Genomic DNA, 16152 nt, shown 5'->3' on the forward strand with positions numbered 1-16152 from the left:
GTTCCATTAGGGAATAGGCTCTACCACACAGCCTCCGAGGTCCTGAATAGAGTCACCTGGAAATAGAATTGTCCCTACTGTAAAGCAGGTGTAGAATATCAGCTTCTGTTCAGTTGAAAAAGCTGATCAATGCAGTCCCTAGTGTAAAGCTCAGGGGCCCTATTACTAAGCTACAGTAGGCTCTATGTGCGTGCAGCATGCACCCAAATGAGACTACTGCCAGGCCAGCGCACCTTCCTGACGGTAATTTCAGATTTGCCGCATGCCCACAATGTGTGTATGAATTATTTATTTATTGCCTCCTACGTGTGCTGGTTCTGATGGTAATTGGCACTTGGCATGCGCCGACCAGTCACTGCGCATGTAGCGCATGAGCCTTTACTGCTAGATCAGTGGGTGGCATTAAGGGCTCAGGCCGGTTTTGGGCATGAACTGGTTTCAGTTTTACTGCAGGCCCTTTTCCCGTCCCATTAAAAAAAAAAAAAGCCCTTTTTTGTAGATGCAGTAAAAACTACCCAGCGTGCGCTCAATACACATGCCTACACTACCGCAAGCCACTCTTTACCGTGGCTTAGTAAAAGGGTCCCTCAGACTACTATGTCTGTCGTATGAGTAGTAAGAATTGGGGTTCACATATTATAAATGTTCTTCTATAGTTGACTATTTAACTTATGTTATAACCTATTCTATCAAGCAGGAACTTCTATGTAATACCACTCTGTATTCCACTTTACCATGTATGTGCCTTAATGCAATATCATTTGTAATTCTTCACCCGGTAATAGCGATCGCTGTTACGGCATAATGTAAGCCACATTGAGCCTGCAAATTGGTGGGAAAATGTGGGATACAAATGCTACAAATAAATAAATAAATAAATAAGCCACCTCAAAAACATGTGAGCAGTTTCATCGAGCTAGAGAGTATGTGTGGGGGGAGGGGAAGTATTTTTCAAATTATTGGCCCATCTCTGGTAAGGTTTATGGTGGGCAGGGGTGCAATACAAAAGAGTACAACCATTCATGTGTAGAACAGAAATAATGGTATGTGATCTGTTAACCCATCTTCCAATAAAACCTGCCAAGTCCTTCCACTTTGCCCACTCCTATATCCTAAGAGTTGAATCCCAGCTAAAAGAAAAACCTATTTCTGTAAATATACTATTCTTAATGAGGTACACAGTAATTTCTATCTAATCTGCTGTTTGGGGCATGAAAGAGATTTATATTTTTACCACTTCTTTTTTGCAGATGAGAACAGTGAAAGTGAGAGTGATTCAGATGACAGGTTTAAAGGTGAGAGATTGACCCCGGTCTTCCATGTAAATTCTTCCTAATGTATCATACTGCTGAACGTGGGAGGAAAACAGTGACTTGTACAACTACTCTTTCTTAATCCAGTACCATTTTGTAGAACAAGAGTAAGATGCTTGTTTCCTTTGTCAATTGACTGCTGTTGTAGTTGGATTTTTTAAAATTTGGATTTTAGATTTAATTACTTGCCTTTTTCCAAACCCAATCTTAATGTAAGTTACAATCGGGCACATCAGTGGGCTTGCAGTCTAAAGTTTAACACACGCTAAATTAAGAATTAAGAACGCCAGCTCTTTAGAAATTATCTTTTCTAATGCTTATAGTAGTTAGAACAATATCTAGTTCTAGTCTGAATAATGAATGCTACAGTTACTCTGAAACTAGATTTTAAAGTTCTGAATAATGATGCACTTTTAAGTATTTCCTCTAGTTTAAAGGTTTATCATCCAACATGGGATTTGAGATCCTAGAATAAGTGTCTGTCTAGAAGACTGGTCAAGTATGCGTGTTTTTATTAAAAATTTTTTAATTGCTGGACACATTCTCTGGAATAATATTTTCCATGGGAATTAAGGCAGATGACGACATTGTTTTCTTTTAGGAAATGACCGAAAGCATATATTTTTCAGGAAAATTTTTGGATGGAGGTTTGGATCAACTGATAGCTTTTCAGGGACATTTTCGAGAGACATTTTCAATATGACATCTAAATCTGATTTTGGACTGTTTGCTAAAAATGTCCAAAAATCTGGTAGTGAGCATTAGCCATTTTCAAACCAGAAAAACTTCCAACTTTTTGTTTCAAAAATGGCCATTTGCTAAATGTTTTTGTGCTTAGTGTGTCTCTTTTAGGACCGTTTTCAAAACAAACTAAAAGAAGAAGTCCAAGGGAAAGGCACACAAAAACAAGCCATTGGGATGTATCGGGGGGGGGGGGGGGGGGCACTGCAGTAGACTTCACATAAAAGGTCCCAGGTGCATATCTCACTGTTACCCCCTTATATTGTATGATGAACCCTCCAAAAACCTACTGTATCCAACTGTACACCACTGCAATAGCCCTTATGCCTGCAGGTATTACCTATATGTAGGTACAGTAGGTTTTTGGTAGGTTTTGGAGGGCTCACACTTTCCACCACAAGTGTACCAGTTACAGTGGGATATGGGCCTGGGTCCGCTTCTCTACAATACATTGCACCGACCATTAGGCTACTCCAGGAACCATCCTGGTGCTTTAATAAGATGGCCATAATATTTGAAACTGTCATAGAGGCTATCACTGTCGCATCTTAGAGGGCTGGGAGGCTATCGGTGACCAGTGGGGGAGTAAGGGAGTTTATGCCTTAATACTACTACTACTATTTAGCATTTCTATAGCGCTACAAGGCGTACGCAGCGCTGCACAAACATAGAAGAAAGACATTCCCTGCTCAAAGAGCTTACAATCTAATAGACAAAAAATAAATAAAGTAAGCAAATCAAATCAATTAATGTGAACGGGAAGGAAGAGAGGAGGGTAGGTGGAGGCGAGTGGTTACAAGTGGTTACGAGTCAAAAGCAATGTTAAAGAGGTGGGCTTTCAGTCTAGTTTTAAAGGTAGCCAAGGATGGGGCAAGACGTAGGGGCTCAAGAAGTTTATTCCAGGTGTAGGGTGCAGCGAGACAGAAGGCGCGAAGTCTGGAGTTGGCAGTAGTGGAGAAGGGAACAGATAAGAAGGATTTATCCATGGAGCGGAGTGCACGGGAAGGGGTGTAGGGAAGAACGAGTGTGAAGAGATACTGGGGAGCAGCAGAGTGAGTACATTTATAGGTTAGTAGAAGAAGTTTGAACAGGATGCAAAAACAGATAGGGAGCCAGTGAAGGGTCATGAGGAGAGGGGTAGTATGAGTAAAGCGACCCTGGCGGAAGACGAGACGGGCAGCAGAGTTTTGAACCGACTGGAGAGGGGAGAGGTGACTAAGTGGGAGGCCAGCAAGAAGCAGATTGCAGTAGTCTAAACGAGAGGTGACAAGGGTGTGGATGAGGGTTTTGGTAGAGTGCTCGGAAAGAAAGGGGCGGATTTTACGGATGTTGTAAAGAAAGAAACGACAGGTCTTGGCAATCTGCTGGATATGAGCAGAGAAGGAGAGAGAAGAGTCAAAGATGACCCCAAGGTTTCGAGCTGAGGAGACAGGGAGAATGAGAGAGCCATCAACAGAAATAGAAAACGGGGGGAGCGGGGAGGTGGGTTTGGGGGGGAAAATGAGAAGCTCGGTTTTGGTCATATTTAATTTCAGGTGGCGTTGACATCCAGACAGCAATGTCAGACAAGCACGCTGAAACTTTGGTTTGAATGCAAGGTGAGAAATCAGGGGTAGAAAGTTAGATTTGGGAGTCATCAGCATAGAGATGGTAGGAAAAGCCATGGGATGAGATTAATGAACCAAGGGAAGAAGTGTAGATAGAAAAGAGGAGGGGACCAAGAACAGAACCCTGAGGTACGCCGACAGGCGGAGGGATAGAAGTAGAAGAGGATCCACCAGAGTGAACACTAATGGTGCGGAGGGAGAGGTAGGAAGAGAACCAGGAAAGGACAGAGCCCTGGAATCCAAGTGAGGACAGGGTATCGAGAAGTATGCTGTGATCGACAGTGTCAAAAGCAGCGGAAAGATCAAGAGGAATGAGGATGAAATATTGAACTCTGGATTTAGCCAGTAATAGGTCATTGGAGACTTTAGTAAGCGCAGTTTCGGTTGAGTGGAGAGGGCGAAAACCAGATTGTAGTGGGTCAAGAATAGCATGTGAGGAGAGAAAATCAAGGCAGCGGCGGTGAATAGCACGCTCAAGTAATTTGGAGAGAAAAGGGAGGAGGGAGATGGGTCGGTAATTAGAGGGACAAGTAGGGTCGAGTGAAGGCTTCTTAAGGAGAGGTGTGACCACAGCATGTTTAAAGGCAGCAGGGACAGTCGCAGTGGAAAGTGAGAGGTTGAGGATGTGACAGATAAAAGGAATAAGAGCAGGAGAGATGGCATTAAGAAGGTGGGTGGGAATGGGATCAGAGGAACAGGTGGTACATTTTGAGGAAGAAAGGAGAAGTGTAGTTTCCTCAATAGTAACTTCAGGAAAGGAAGAAAGGGAATGAGGGGAAGGAGAGAGTGGGGAACGGACTAGTGGAGGGAGAGGTGGTGAGGTAAAGAAAGCAAGATTTATCTTTTGAACCTTGTTGTGAAAGAATTCAGCAAGGGTCTGAGGAGATAATGAAGGGGGAGTTGGGGGAGGGGGCACCTTGAGGAGAGAGTTCAATGTGGTGAAGAGAAGTCGAGGATTAGAGCCAAGAGAGTTGGTCAGTTGGATATAATAATCCTGTTTGGCACGTAAAAGAGCAGATTGGAAGGAGGTCAGCATGAGCTTAAAGTGTAAGAAATCAGCAAGGGCCCGAGATTTCCGCCAGAGGCGTTCGGTGGAGCGGGTACAGGAACGTAGGTAGTGGATATTAGAAGTCAGCCAAGGTTGGGGTTTTGTACGCCTTACAGGGCGGGTCATCAAAGGTGCAAGAGTGTCTAAGGCAGAGGATAGAGTATTGTTGTAAGAAGAAACAGCCTCGTTGACAGACATGGATGGTGCCACAGTAGAGAGGAGGTTTGAAACATGGGAGGATAGAGATGAAGAGTCAATATCGTGAAGATTCCTAGATAAATTAGATAAGATAGGACGGGACTGGGAGGGAGGAGATTTAAGTGTGAAAGTTATAAGATGGTGATCAGAGGAGGGAAGATCAGAGGCAAGGAAACTAGAGGGTGAACAGTTGGAGGAGAAGATGAGATCAAGACAGTGACCATTTTGATGAGTGGGGGAGGTGGAGCATAGTTGGAGATTAAAGGAGGATGTTAAAGCGAGTAACTTGGAAATATAAGAGTTGGAAGGATCATTAGCAGGAATATTAAAGTCACCAAGGATGAGAGAGGGGGAGGAAGGATCATGGAAGAAGGCAAGCCAGGCGTCAAAGTCACTGAGAAAGGATGAAAGGGACTTAGGGGGACGATAAATGACCGCTATTCGAAGAGGCAGAGGAGAGAAAAGGCAGATAGAGTGGACTTCAAAGGAGGAAAACAGTGAGATTGAGGTGGAAGAAGGGGTTGAAATCTGGAGGAGGGAGAGAGAAGTAGTCCAACACCGCCCCCACGGCCAGCAGGGCAAGGAGTATGTGAAAATAGATAACCGCCATGGCACAGGGCTGCGACTGAAGCAGAGTCATCAGGGCAGAGCCAGGTTTCTGTTATGGCGAGCAGATGGAGGTGACGCGAGATAAAGAGGTCCTGGATATAGGTGAGTTTGTTACAGATAGAGCGGGCATTCCATAGGGCGCAAGAGAAGGGCAGAGAAGAGGAGGGGAGTAGAGAAATAGAGATGAGGTTAGAGAGGTCACGGTGAGATCTGTAGAGTTGGGATAATAGTTGGTGAGGGGGGCCAGGATTGGGATTGATGTCACCGGCTGAGAGTAAGAGGAGGAGTAAAAGAGAGCGGAGGAGAGTAGGAGAGGTGTGGCCATGAAGGCGTCGAAGGCGAGAGGTATTTAGGTGGAATGGGGAAGGCAAAATGGACGGAAGAAAGAGGCGGAGATTAAAAGCCAAGAGGGAGGAAGAGGGTAGGAGAGAAGGTGAGGTGATGAAGTCGATGGATGGGCAGTGAGTTCCTGTAGCGGAGAGATGTAGGGGGTGAGGGAAAAGATTAGGAAGGGACAGGGCTAGGAAGAGAATGTGAATAGGGGCCATAAATGACTGAGGTACTTTAGCAACTGGGAAGAAGATTAGATGTAAAGAGAAAAATGCCCCGCGCACCTATTAATCCCTCCTTTGGTCAGTTAGGGCAACGTTTGGTCATTTAGTCATGATTGAAACAGGTCTAGCCAAAAAGTCTTAATTTTGGCTCTAGACGTTTTCATTTTGTTCCATTATTGCAGAAAAATGTCTATCTTTTGGTGCCGCCCATTTCCCGCTCAAAACATAGCACCTTGAAATTTGGACAAACTGGAGCAAAACATCTAAAATCATGGTATTGAAAATTGCAACTTGGAGGTTTTGGTTTGAAAATGAGCCACTTTATGTATTAGGTTTTTGGATGATGTTTTTTTTTGTTTGTTTTATTGTATCTTTTGTGGTTTTTGTTTTATATATGTTTGATTGTAATCCACTTAGATTTTCTAGATAATGTGGAATAGAAATTAGAATTAATGACTAAATAAATAGCTCATTTTCAAAAAAGAAAAATGTCTAAAAAGTGGCATAAAGCAGCATTTGGACGTTTTTCTCACCAAAAACGTCCAAATCAGTATTTTCAAAACTATTTTTAGTCATTTTTCTATGAAGTCTGTCAGAAGTGCATTCAAATCACAAGGGGGCGTGTTGGTTTCAAAGGTGGGATTAGGGCGTGCCTAACATTTGGACGTTTTACAGCCATAATGGAACAAGTCAAAAACGTGTAGGACTATAAGGCAGAAAAAGGTACACTAAATGACCAGATGACCACAGGAGGAAATCAGAGGTGACCCCCCCCCCCCAGTGGTAATTGACCCCCTTCCACCCCCCAAAAATGTGAATAAGAATATGACTTACCAGCCTCTGACAACTGTAGATGTTAGGTTTATTAGAGTAGCATTCAGGTCTCTGGAGTAGTGTAGTGGTTGGTGCAGTACACGGTAGGGGACCCAGGTTCCTATCGCCCTCTACCTGTCACACTTGTGGTGGATTTGACCCCTCCTAAGGTCACCAAAACCCTACTGTACTCACATATAGGTGCCCCCTTCACCCATAAGGGCTACTGTAGTGGTGTACAATGAGGGACGGTGGGTTTTGGGTGGGCTTTGGAGGGCTAAGGGGACAGGATAAGGGAGCAAAGGTGAAATGTGTACCTGGGAGCATTTTTATGAAGGGCACAAATGGACCAAAAAACAAAACGTCCAAAGCACAAAACCTTGTTCGAAACAGTATTTTCAGAGAAAAGAAAAGATAGAAGTTTTTCTTTTTTGAAAATGACCTTTCCTATTTGGATTTTGGATGTTTTGTGCAAAACTTGGACGTCATATCAAAAATGTCCCTCCACGTGTCAACACTGTACGCATTAATTGAGCAGCATAGATAAAACATATGGAGGGGCATAATTGAACGAAAACGCCTATCTCCATGGGCGTTTATCTCCGAGAACGGGTCCGTGAAGGGGTGGACCGAACCGTATTTTGGGAAAAAATAGACGCCCATGTTTTATTCAACAATGTGTGAGCTGGGCGTTTTTGTTTTTCAGCGATAATGGAAAATGAAAGCGCCCAGCTCAAAAACGAATAAATCCAAGACATTTATTCGTGGGAGGGGCCAGGATTCGTAGTGCACTGGTCCCCCTCACATGCCAGGACATCAACCGGGCACCCTAGGGGGCACTTTTACAAAACCAAAAAAACAGGTAAAAGAGCTCCCAGGTGCATAGCACCCTTCCCTTGTGTGTTGAGCCCCCCCAAATCCCCCTCAAAACCCACTGCCCACAAGTCTACACCATTACTATAGCCCTAAGGGGTGAAGGGGGGCACCTACATGTGGGTACAGTGGGTTTGGGGGGGTTGGACGACTAATAAGCATTAAGCAGCACAATTGTAACAGGTAGGGGGGATGGGCCTGGGTCCACCTGCCTGAAGTCCACTGCACCCCCTAACAACTCCTCCAGTGACCTGCATACTGCTGCCAGGGAGCTGGGTATGACATTTGAGGGTGAAAATAAAAAGTTGTGAAACATCATTTTTTTGTGGTGGGAGGGGGTTAGTGACCACTGGGGGAGTCAGGGGAGGTCATCCCCGATTCCCTCCAGTGGTCATCTGGTCATTTAGGGCACTTTTTGGGGCTTTATTCGTGAAAAAACAGGGTCCAGGAAAAGTGTCCTAAATTCTAGCTAAAAACGCATACTTTTTTCCCATTATCGGTGAAATGCGCCCATCTTTGTTCGGCAGATAACCATGCCCCAGTTCCGCCTTCGCCACACCTCTGACACGCCCCCATCAACTTTGTCCGCATCCGCGACGGAGTGCAGTTGAAAACTTCCAAAAATCGGCTTTCGATTATACCGCTTTATTCGTTTTTGTGAGATAAACGTCCATCTCCCGATTTAGGTCGGAACTTGGGCGTTTTTCTCATTCGATTATAAGCAGGATAGACAGATAAGGTAGAGTAATATGATTTAGATAGGAAAAAAAGGTAACTAACTGAAAAATTGTATATGAAGTCAGAAAGGTGCATGAAAATGATCTCAGCTAGAGTAAGTAGAGCAAGTCCTGCATATGCATCTAAAGTTGGTCCTTCTGTGTGTGACTGACTAGTTTAGTTGCTTCTTCTGTTAAAGGCTTGAGAGAAGAGCATTTTGAATGAATTGAAGATGGTGCAAATCTTTCGCAGTCTGATCAATTTAATGTGCATTACAGTAATCCAGCCCTGATATTGTCATGGTATGAACTACTATGACAAGACTTGCCTTCTTGATGTATGGAGAGAGACAGCGTAGTTGTGATAGATAGAGGCAGCTCCTGTAGGTTGCTTGGATTTGGGGAATCAGTGTTGAATCCAGTTGTACCCCAAGGTTCCTGATCTGTGATTTCAGGGAGAGTTCATAGATCCAAAAGGGGTTTTGATGTCAGGTATGTCACTGCATATGTTAGAGACATACAAGAGCTCAGTTTTACTTGGATTTAGACATAGATTTTTTGTTTTTAGCCCATTCTGTTAGGCAGTCAGTTTATTCAGAGCTGTAGGTAAGTCTGGTTCCGATGGTTATGAGAAGATTCATATCATCTTTGTAGATGTAGAAGTGAGCATCCATTGACGGAATCACCTTGGATAGTGGCATGATGAGGTAAATAGTAAGCAAAATATGTAACAGTATGGATCCTTATGGTACCCCACAGGTCAGTATGAACTGTTGTCTCTAAGATAGGATCTGAACCAGGCAAGTACTTTGCCACCAATACCTGTTTCTGCCAGTAGAGCTAGCATGATACTGTAGTCCACAATGTCAAAAGCTGCTGAGAAATCCAGCAATAGTGACAATGAGGCATGTCCACTGTTGTGGTTTCTGTGAAGACCATATCCATCTGTGAAGGATATGAGGACCATCTCTGTTCCTTAACTGGGTCTGAATCTAGATTGACACAGATCTAGCCAGTTTCTCTCTTCTAGCTAATCACTGAGCCGAAAACAGACTGTTCTATAAGTTTTCCAAAAAATGGGATGTTAGATACTGGCCGGTAACTATCCAGTTTGTCCTGGTTTAAGGCTTTTCTTTTTAATGCTGTTGATAATTGCCCATTAGAGAGGGAGTAGTTTGTGATTTTTATGGCCTCTTCTATGAGGCCCCTGCTTGCTTGACTGCTGCACTGTCTTTGTCTAGAAAAACTCAAGGTTAGCAAAGCCAGATAGAGACAAGCACTGACATGGTATTCTCTAACCTCTTTTATCTGGTCACAGCACACACTCGACGCCAACGGTTGGTTCACATTCAGTCCATGCTGAAGAAGGCTCCTAGTTATCGTACATTGGAGCTAGAACTGATTGAGTGGCAAGAGCGAGAGCTATTTGAGTACTTTGTGGTGGTGTCGATGAAGAAGAAGCCTTCCAAAAACACATACATCCCAGAAGTGACGTACCAGTTCCCCAAGGTGAGGAAACTGAATCACTTATGTTACTAGATCATCTGGCAGTTGTAAGGAAGAGAATAATAGAATCAACTGATGAACAGAAACATGTAGAGACCAACAGTATTTGTTTAACATTTCCTTTTCATTAGTTTTCATTAGTTTACATAGTTGTTAGGAGACTACCTTTGACTTGATAAATCTAACCTGTTTGCTCAAAGATATATAAGCGAGAGGGAAAAAAAAACATAAAAATGGATTATAATTGCTTTAATCACTTCTGCTGTAAAAAGAATCTGAATTTCCCAATCACAGCTGGAAAGACCAACTAAACAGGTACGCGAGGCAGAAGAGCGTCTCAAAGCTATTCCACAGTTCTGCTTTCCTGATGCCAAAGACTGGATACCAGTATCAGATTACAACAGGTCAGCATTCAAGCACACCTTTCCCTTTTAAAGAATTAAAATAATAATAATCATAATGGTGTTGATATTCAAAATGATTTTATGCGGCCAGGAGAAGATGGTGCAAGAGTTCTTTCAGTAGTGATTGAGCGGATGATGTAGTGGACCACAGCTGAACTTACTCAAAAGCAAGGGTGATGCTCCTTTATATTGCAGCATTTAATTTTCTTGACACCTGAGATGACTACAGATCACTCCAATAGCTGTCATTCAGCTGGTCTGAGTTTTATTTGCAGGCAAGATATTTACAACAATGCTTATCAATCTTTTTGTGACTGTGTCCCAGTGTTCGTGACCAGATAAAATTGCGTGATGCCCTAGAGATGCAGAATAAGGTTGTTGAGGACATCCAGATTGTGATCTCATTTGGGGTCCCAACCCACAGTTTGAGAAGCTCTGATTTGCAAGTTGCCCCCACAGGCCCAATCTGAGTGTGAGCTGAAGATAGAGCAGAGAAAGTGGGGTGTCATCCCAGGTGCTATATTATTTTAGGGTGTTTTTCTTCTGGTATGGATTTAGCTTTGGAATCATGGATACCTATTCAGTATACAAATCATTAATGGAGCTTACTGAAACATCAGCTATGTGGTAGTAACTCAAGTAAAAACTTAGTTTTTGTTCCTGTAAATAAGATTGATACTACAAATTATTTTCCAACCAGTACCATGATCAAATTATGCCGACCTTAGTTTTTCTAGGGCAATACATTTTAAGTAAGGGACAGTACCATGCTCTAATGCTGCACGTCCTATTATGTACCTATGGGCCATGTGGCACTTAGGGTCAGATTTTATATAAGGCACCTAAACAATTTGCACGGTAAACATTTCTGCCTAAGCTTATTCTATAAGCAGCGCATTAGAATTACTTGCACTGGGCCATATTCTATAACTACGCACATATATTTGGGAACACCCACAGAACGCCTATTTCCCTGCCCATAGCCATGCCCCTTTTGATCTGCGCGCATTAGAATTTAGGCGCAGTTCATTACAGAATACGCTTAGTGAGTTGTGCATGTAAATTTCAATTATTGCCAAGTAGTGCTTATTATTGCTTGTTAAATGCTGTTATCAATGCTGATTATCATGTTAAGACATATAAGCTATGCACGTTATTGTAGAGTACTCCTGGAATTTGGCATGGCTCTCTAGGTGCATTATATAGAATCCGGCAGTTAGAATGTGCTAATGTTTGTTAGCACGCATGAAGCTTTAGTAAAAGGATCCCTTGTATTGTAAGCCCTCTGGGGACTAGGAATTGCCTATTGTATGTGAATGTAACTCATCTTGAGATACTAATGAAACAGGCATGACCTAGATATATTGGGTCCAATATTCAGCTGACATTATGCCTGGAAATTCAATACCGGGCCAAATCCAGGCTTCTATTGAATTTCTGGGTTTGTGGATTGTCTAAAGCATACTGGTTAAGTGTGATATTCAGCACTTAACTAGCTGTGGGGCACTGCATAAAGATAGGACTGACTTTTATTTGATCCTATTTATGCGGTTAACCTCACCACTTAAGTGCTGTTTTCAGTTTGGTGCTAATTGGACATTTTCAGCTGCATTAACTGGTTGAGTGCCACAGAGTGGAGGAGTAGCCTAGTGGTAGTGCAGTGGGCTTTGACCCTGGGAACTGGGTTTGATTCCCACTGCAGCTCCTTTTGACTCTAGGCAAATCGCTTAACCCTCCACTGCCCGAGGTACAAAAATAAGTACCTGTATATAATATGTAAACTACTTTGATTGTAGCCACAGAAAGGAGGTATATCAAGTCCCATCCCCTTTACCTGTAAAAAATTGAGCGGTAACCTTGAACAGGCAATTTAAGTGGCCAGGAGTTGTTTCTGGCCAGTTAAATTGCTTTGAATATTGACCCAATTAAAAATAAAATTTTAGTTTTGCATTGCGAGTGCGTTGCAGTGCCACATTGTCCTTGCTTATAGCAGTGATACCTCTGACCATCTTTATTTCAGTGAAACCTTCTCATTTATGCTGACTGGGGAAGATGGCAGCAGACGGTTTGGCTACTGCAGGAGATTGCTGGTAGGTGCACAGCTTTAGTTTTTAGTCAGTCTGCAAGGTAATGGCCAGTGCTAATCATATCCAACTGGTTGGATAGCATTGCAATAGTCTAAGTTATATACTTGCTCATTTTCTCAGCATTCAGTAATTTGCAGCTGAAAGGTGTGCGAGCGTCTTTATGAATATTCATTGGAACTGTTTGTAGGTGCAATCTGCTTCAAGACACTGAAAGCAATCCTGTGGAAGTGTTCATTATTGACTGTTCATAGATATATTCTGGAGGGGTGGCGGAGTCCATGTTCACCTACACATGGATAGACAAATTGTTAGCTAAAATAAAAACAGAGGCGATACTAAATGGGTCAAAAGCAGTCTTGAGGGTAAGAGAGAAGGAAGCTGATGGTTTAGAATAGTTGGTAAAGATTTGGAGCATTAAATTCCTTGTTTAAGAGGTCTGCATTGTGAGCTTTGGAGTGGAGGGTTCATGCTTGGCTTTCTTCGGGAAAGAGGAAATGACGTCAGAAGAAGGCGGGACACTGACTGGAAACGAAGGGAAGGCTAGAGACGGCCTTTCACTGCGGTTGCTGTGGAGGTAAATGATCAACAACGACGATTTAAACCCCCCCCAGAGCGCGGGAGATGAGGTAAGCATGGCTTGTGGCGCCCTTACCTTACTTACCGCCGCTTCGCCTGCCACAACAACTGGCTCACAAGAGCTCTTGTGAGCCAGCTCCAGCACACCATGCCCCTGGGGGACTGAGAGGAAGTGCAGGGCAAAAACAAGGTGCCGGTACGCTGTACCGTTGCGTACCGGCACAAAAAAAGCACTGGTTTTAATGCAGTCCTCCTTGTTCTGAAAACAGTGCTTTACACTACTGGCAACTCAGAGGTAAATATTCAGCTGGTGGTGGTCAGCGATTTATTTATTCATTTTATCTGCAGCAGGCTTTATGCTTGGATATTCAATGCCGGGCACTTGTCCAGATGGCTGTCACTTGTCCAGTTAAGGGCCAGTATTCAGCCCTTTGCCTGAGGCAAAGATAGGTCTGTGCCTTATGTGGTCCAAATTGTATGGTTACCTTATGCAGTTAAGTGCCGACTCTGCTTTAGGGAGTTAGAAGGGATATTCCTTTTCGATTGCTGGGCCTTTTGAATGGAACCTGCTCGCCAGTTGGATTGAAGCATGAGATCCATTTGCTGGCATTCAAGCATAAATTAGAGATATTTGATGTGTCTGGCCTTTTCTGCTTATGTTACTTAAGTATATGGCTGATGTTTTGAACTTTTTGCACTTCTGTTTTGGATTTTGTTGTTTGTTAAATGTTTTTTGTGTAGTATGTTTTATGTATTTTAATGAGTGCATATTGTACCTAGCCCTGGGTAAGGGCGGGTTGTAAATAATCTAAATATTCACATAGTTGGTTTTGGCTTAGGGGGTTAGAGTGGATATTCAGCAGCATTATCTAGTTGTCCTGCAGAATATCCCCCGATAGGCCCACACAGGTGATTTAACTGGCCAGGAGCTTGTTTTCAATATCAACCCCTAGGAATACAATGACCAGTCACAAGGGCCATCTGGTCTGTCCATTTGCCCTACTTGCTGCAGGACTACAGGGCCTTGCATGATATCTGACTTTACCCAAGCTTAACTCCTGCATAATGCCAGCTCTGTTACTTGGAGTAGAGCAGCTCTGTGGTGGAGGAAAAGATCCAAAGTTAAATCTCTTTTGTATTGGCCTGGAGGAAATCCAGTTTTCTGTGGCTGGCGGCTGGTGTTATATCCTTAGCAGTGTTCCTGGAACAGACTGGGTAGGTCAATTTGTCTTTTAGTTACTATGTTTGAGCCTTGGGAGGTAGGCAGTAAGATTATATGTCTCACTAAGAAAGTATATGAAACCTTCAAAGAAAAGAACATTAAGGGTCACTTTTACTAAGCAGCGCTAAAAAGTGGGCTGCAGTAGCCCCAAGTATGGGACTTCCTTGCACGCTTTTAGTGTGCTGGTAAAATGGCCCCATTTTCCCTATTAATGGCCATGTGCTAATCTGACCATTAAATTGTGGCCATTAGCATGTGAGCACTTACTGACACCTGTTTTCTAAGTGGTAAGGGCTCGCGCGTTGATCATGTGCCAGTGTAGCTGCATTAACAAATTAATGCAGAACATACCTACTGTCCGCCCCCTTGCACGCCCTTAGTGCAAACAAAAAAAAGGTTTTAGCACATGGGAAGCGGGTGCTGATCTCCAAACTACCTCAGAACGCCTGAGTGAGCCCCGTGGCAGTGGTTTTTAACCTTCAGTAAGCATGCATTAGTGCTTACCACAGCTTAGTAGTCATATTTAGAGGCATGATAATTATTTGGGCTGTTCAAAGTTTGTTCATCACTTCCCTAAATATGAGCTTCAGTAGTTTTGATATATGTTCTCCTATTTTCTGTCCCCTGAATCCACACTTAGGACTAGATTCAGTAAATGGAAAAAGAAATGGCACTTACCGCATGGCCATTTCGGTGGGGAGCCCATTGAGATGGCAGTAAGGGCTCTTGCACTAACCCGGTGGTAGCTGGGCAGCACCGATTACTGCTGGCTAATTTCCAGTGCTGCAAAAATAGGGCATATTTTTGTAGCACCAGAAGTGGCATGTATTAGGGGTGGGAACTACCATCAGGCTCCTGTGGTAGCCTGGCACTAGTTCCGGATTGGCGCACGGTAAGCCCACTGTGGGCTTATCGCTGCTTAGTAAAAGGGCCCCTAAGTTAGGTGCAGATCCCCCAAATTCTAACAATTCTGGGCACATCTTTAGAGAAGGCCCCTGATCTGCCCATGGCCTTCCCATGGCCACGTCCCTTCTTGGGTGCACGTTAAAAGATTTGCGCACAGATCTTTATATAATAGTGCTTAGTAAGATGTGCAAGCAAATTCTAATTGGAGCCAATTAGCTGTAATAATTGGTTGTTAGTGCCCAATTATTGCTAGTTTGTTACTCAAGTAAAATGCATGTAATTTTGGGTGCCATATATAGAATCCAGGGGTTATTGTATAAAATCATTTCCAGTAATATGACTATGTTGCACAGTTGTCAATATAGAGCAAGTACAAATATTCTGAAAAACTAAGTCTGATGTGTAAAGCTCTCATGATCCAAAGCTGATATATAGATTGCGTGTTGTGTTGAACAATACTTCTGTTTAAAATGTTCGTGGCATGTTTTTACAAGTTTTTAAAAACTTGATTAAACCTGCTTTAAATGTAGAGCTCTTTTGTTCAACAAACTATTATGAATGTATGTAGTTTAAGCTAAGGAATGCACTCCATCAACGTTTCACCCAATACTTGCTATCTCATGCATATTTCATTCAGGTCAAACACATGTTGAAAGCTCCATCCTTATCTGTAGCACTGGAAGCATATCTGTAGCCTGGTACAGAATTGTATTTCAAGCATGTATGGTATAAGTCGGCATTGGTGGGATGGACCCCTCCCCACCCAGGATAATCATCATCTGTTCTTCAGTTCCTATAATAACTCTTAATGTTTAACCAGGATGGTGTAACAATCTGTAGTATAATGAACAACCAGACCACTGCCTTAATTATAAGCAGTGGGTAGTGCATAATGGCAATACTTTTGGGACAACTGTAATTTGTTGCTAGATGTGGAAGATTCATTTTATTGCAGCACTTATTCTCATATCTAGAGCTC

The 16152-nt window shown here is 43.0% G+C and overlaps 1 protein-coding gene across 3 annotated transcripts in view; it reads left to right on the forward strand.

Moving 5' to 3' along the window:
• The window catches only part of ST5 (suppression of tumorigenicity 5), a 670601-nt gene that overhangs the window by 472738 nt on the left and 181711 nt on the right, over positions 1–16152 (forward strand). For all 3 annotated transcript variants that reach the window (XM_030201020.1, XM_030201019.1, XM_030201022.1), the window contains 4 exons: positions 1251–1295; positions 9791–9981; positions 10273–10382; positions 12403–12472. In XM_030201020.1, the coding sequence (XP_030056880.1) occupies positions 1251–1295; positions 9791–9981; positions 10273–10382; positions 12403–12472 (416 nt within the window). The remainder of the gene's footprint in view (positions 1–1250; positions 1296–9790; positions 9982–10272; positions 10383–12402; positions 12473–16152) is intronic.

This window comes from Microcaecilia unicolor, chromosome 4 (assembly GCF_901765095.1).
Source record: "Microcaecilia unicolor chromosome 4, aMicUni1.1, whole genome shotgun sequence".
Taxonomy (NCBI): Eukaryota; Metazoa; Chordata; class Amphibia; order Gymnophiona; family Siphonopidae; genus Microcaecilia; species Microcaecilia unicolor.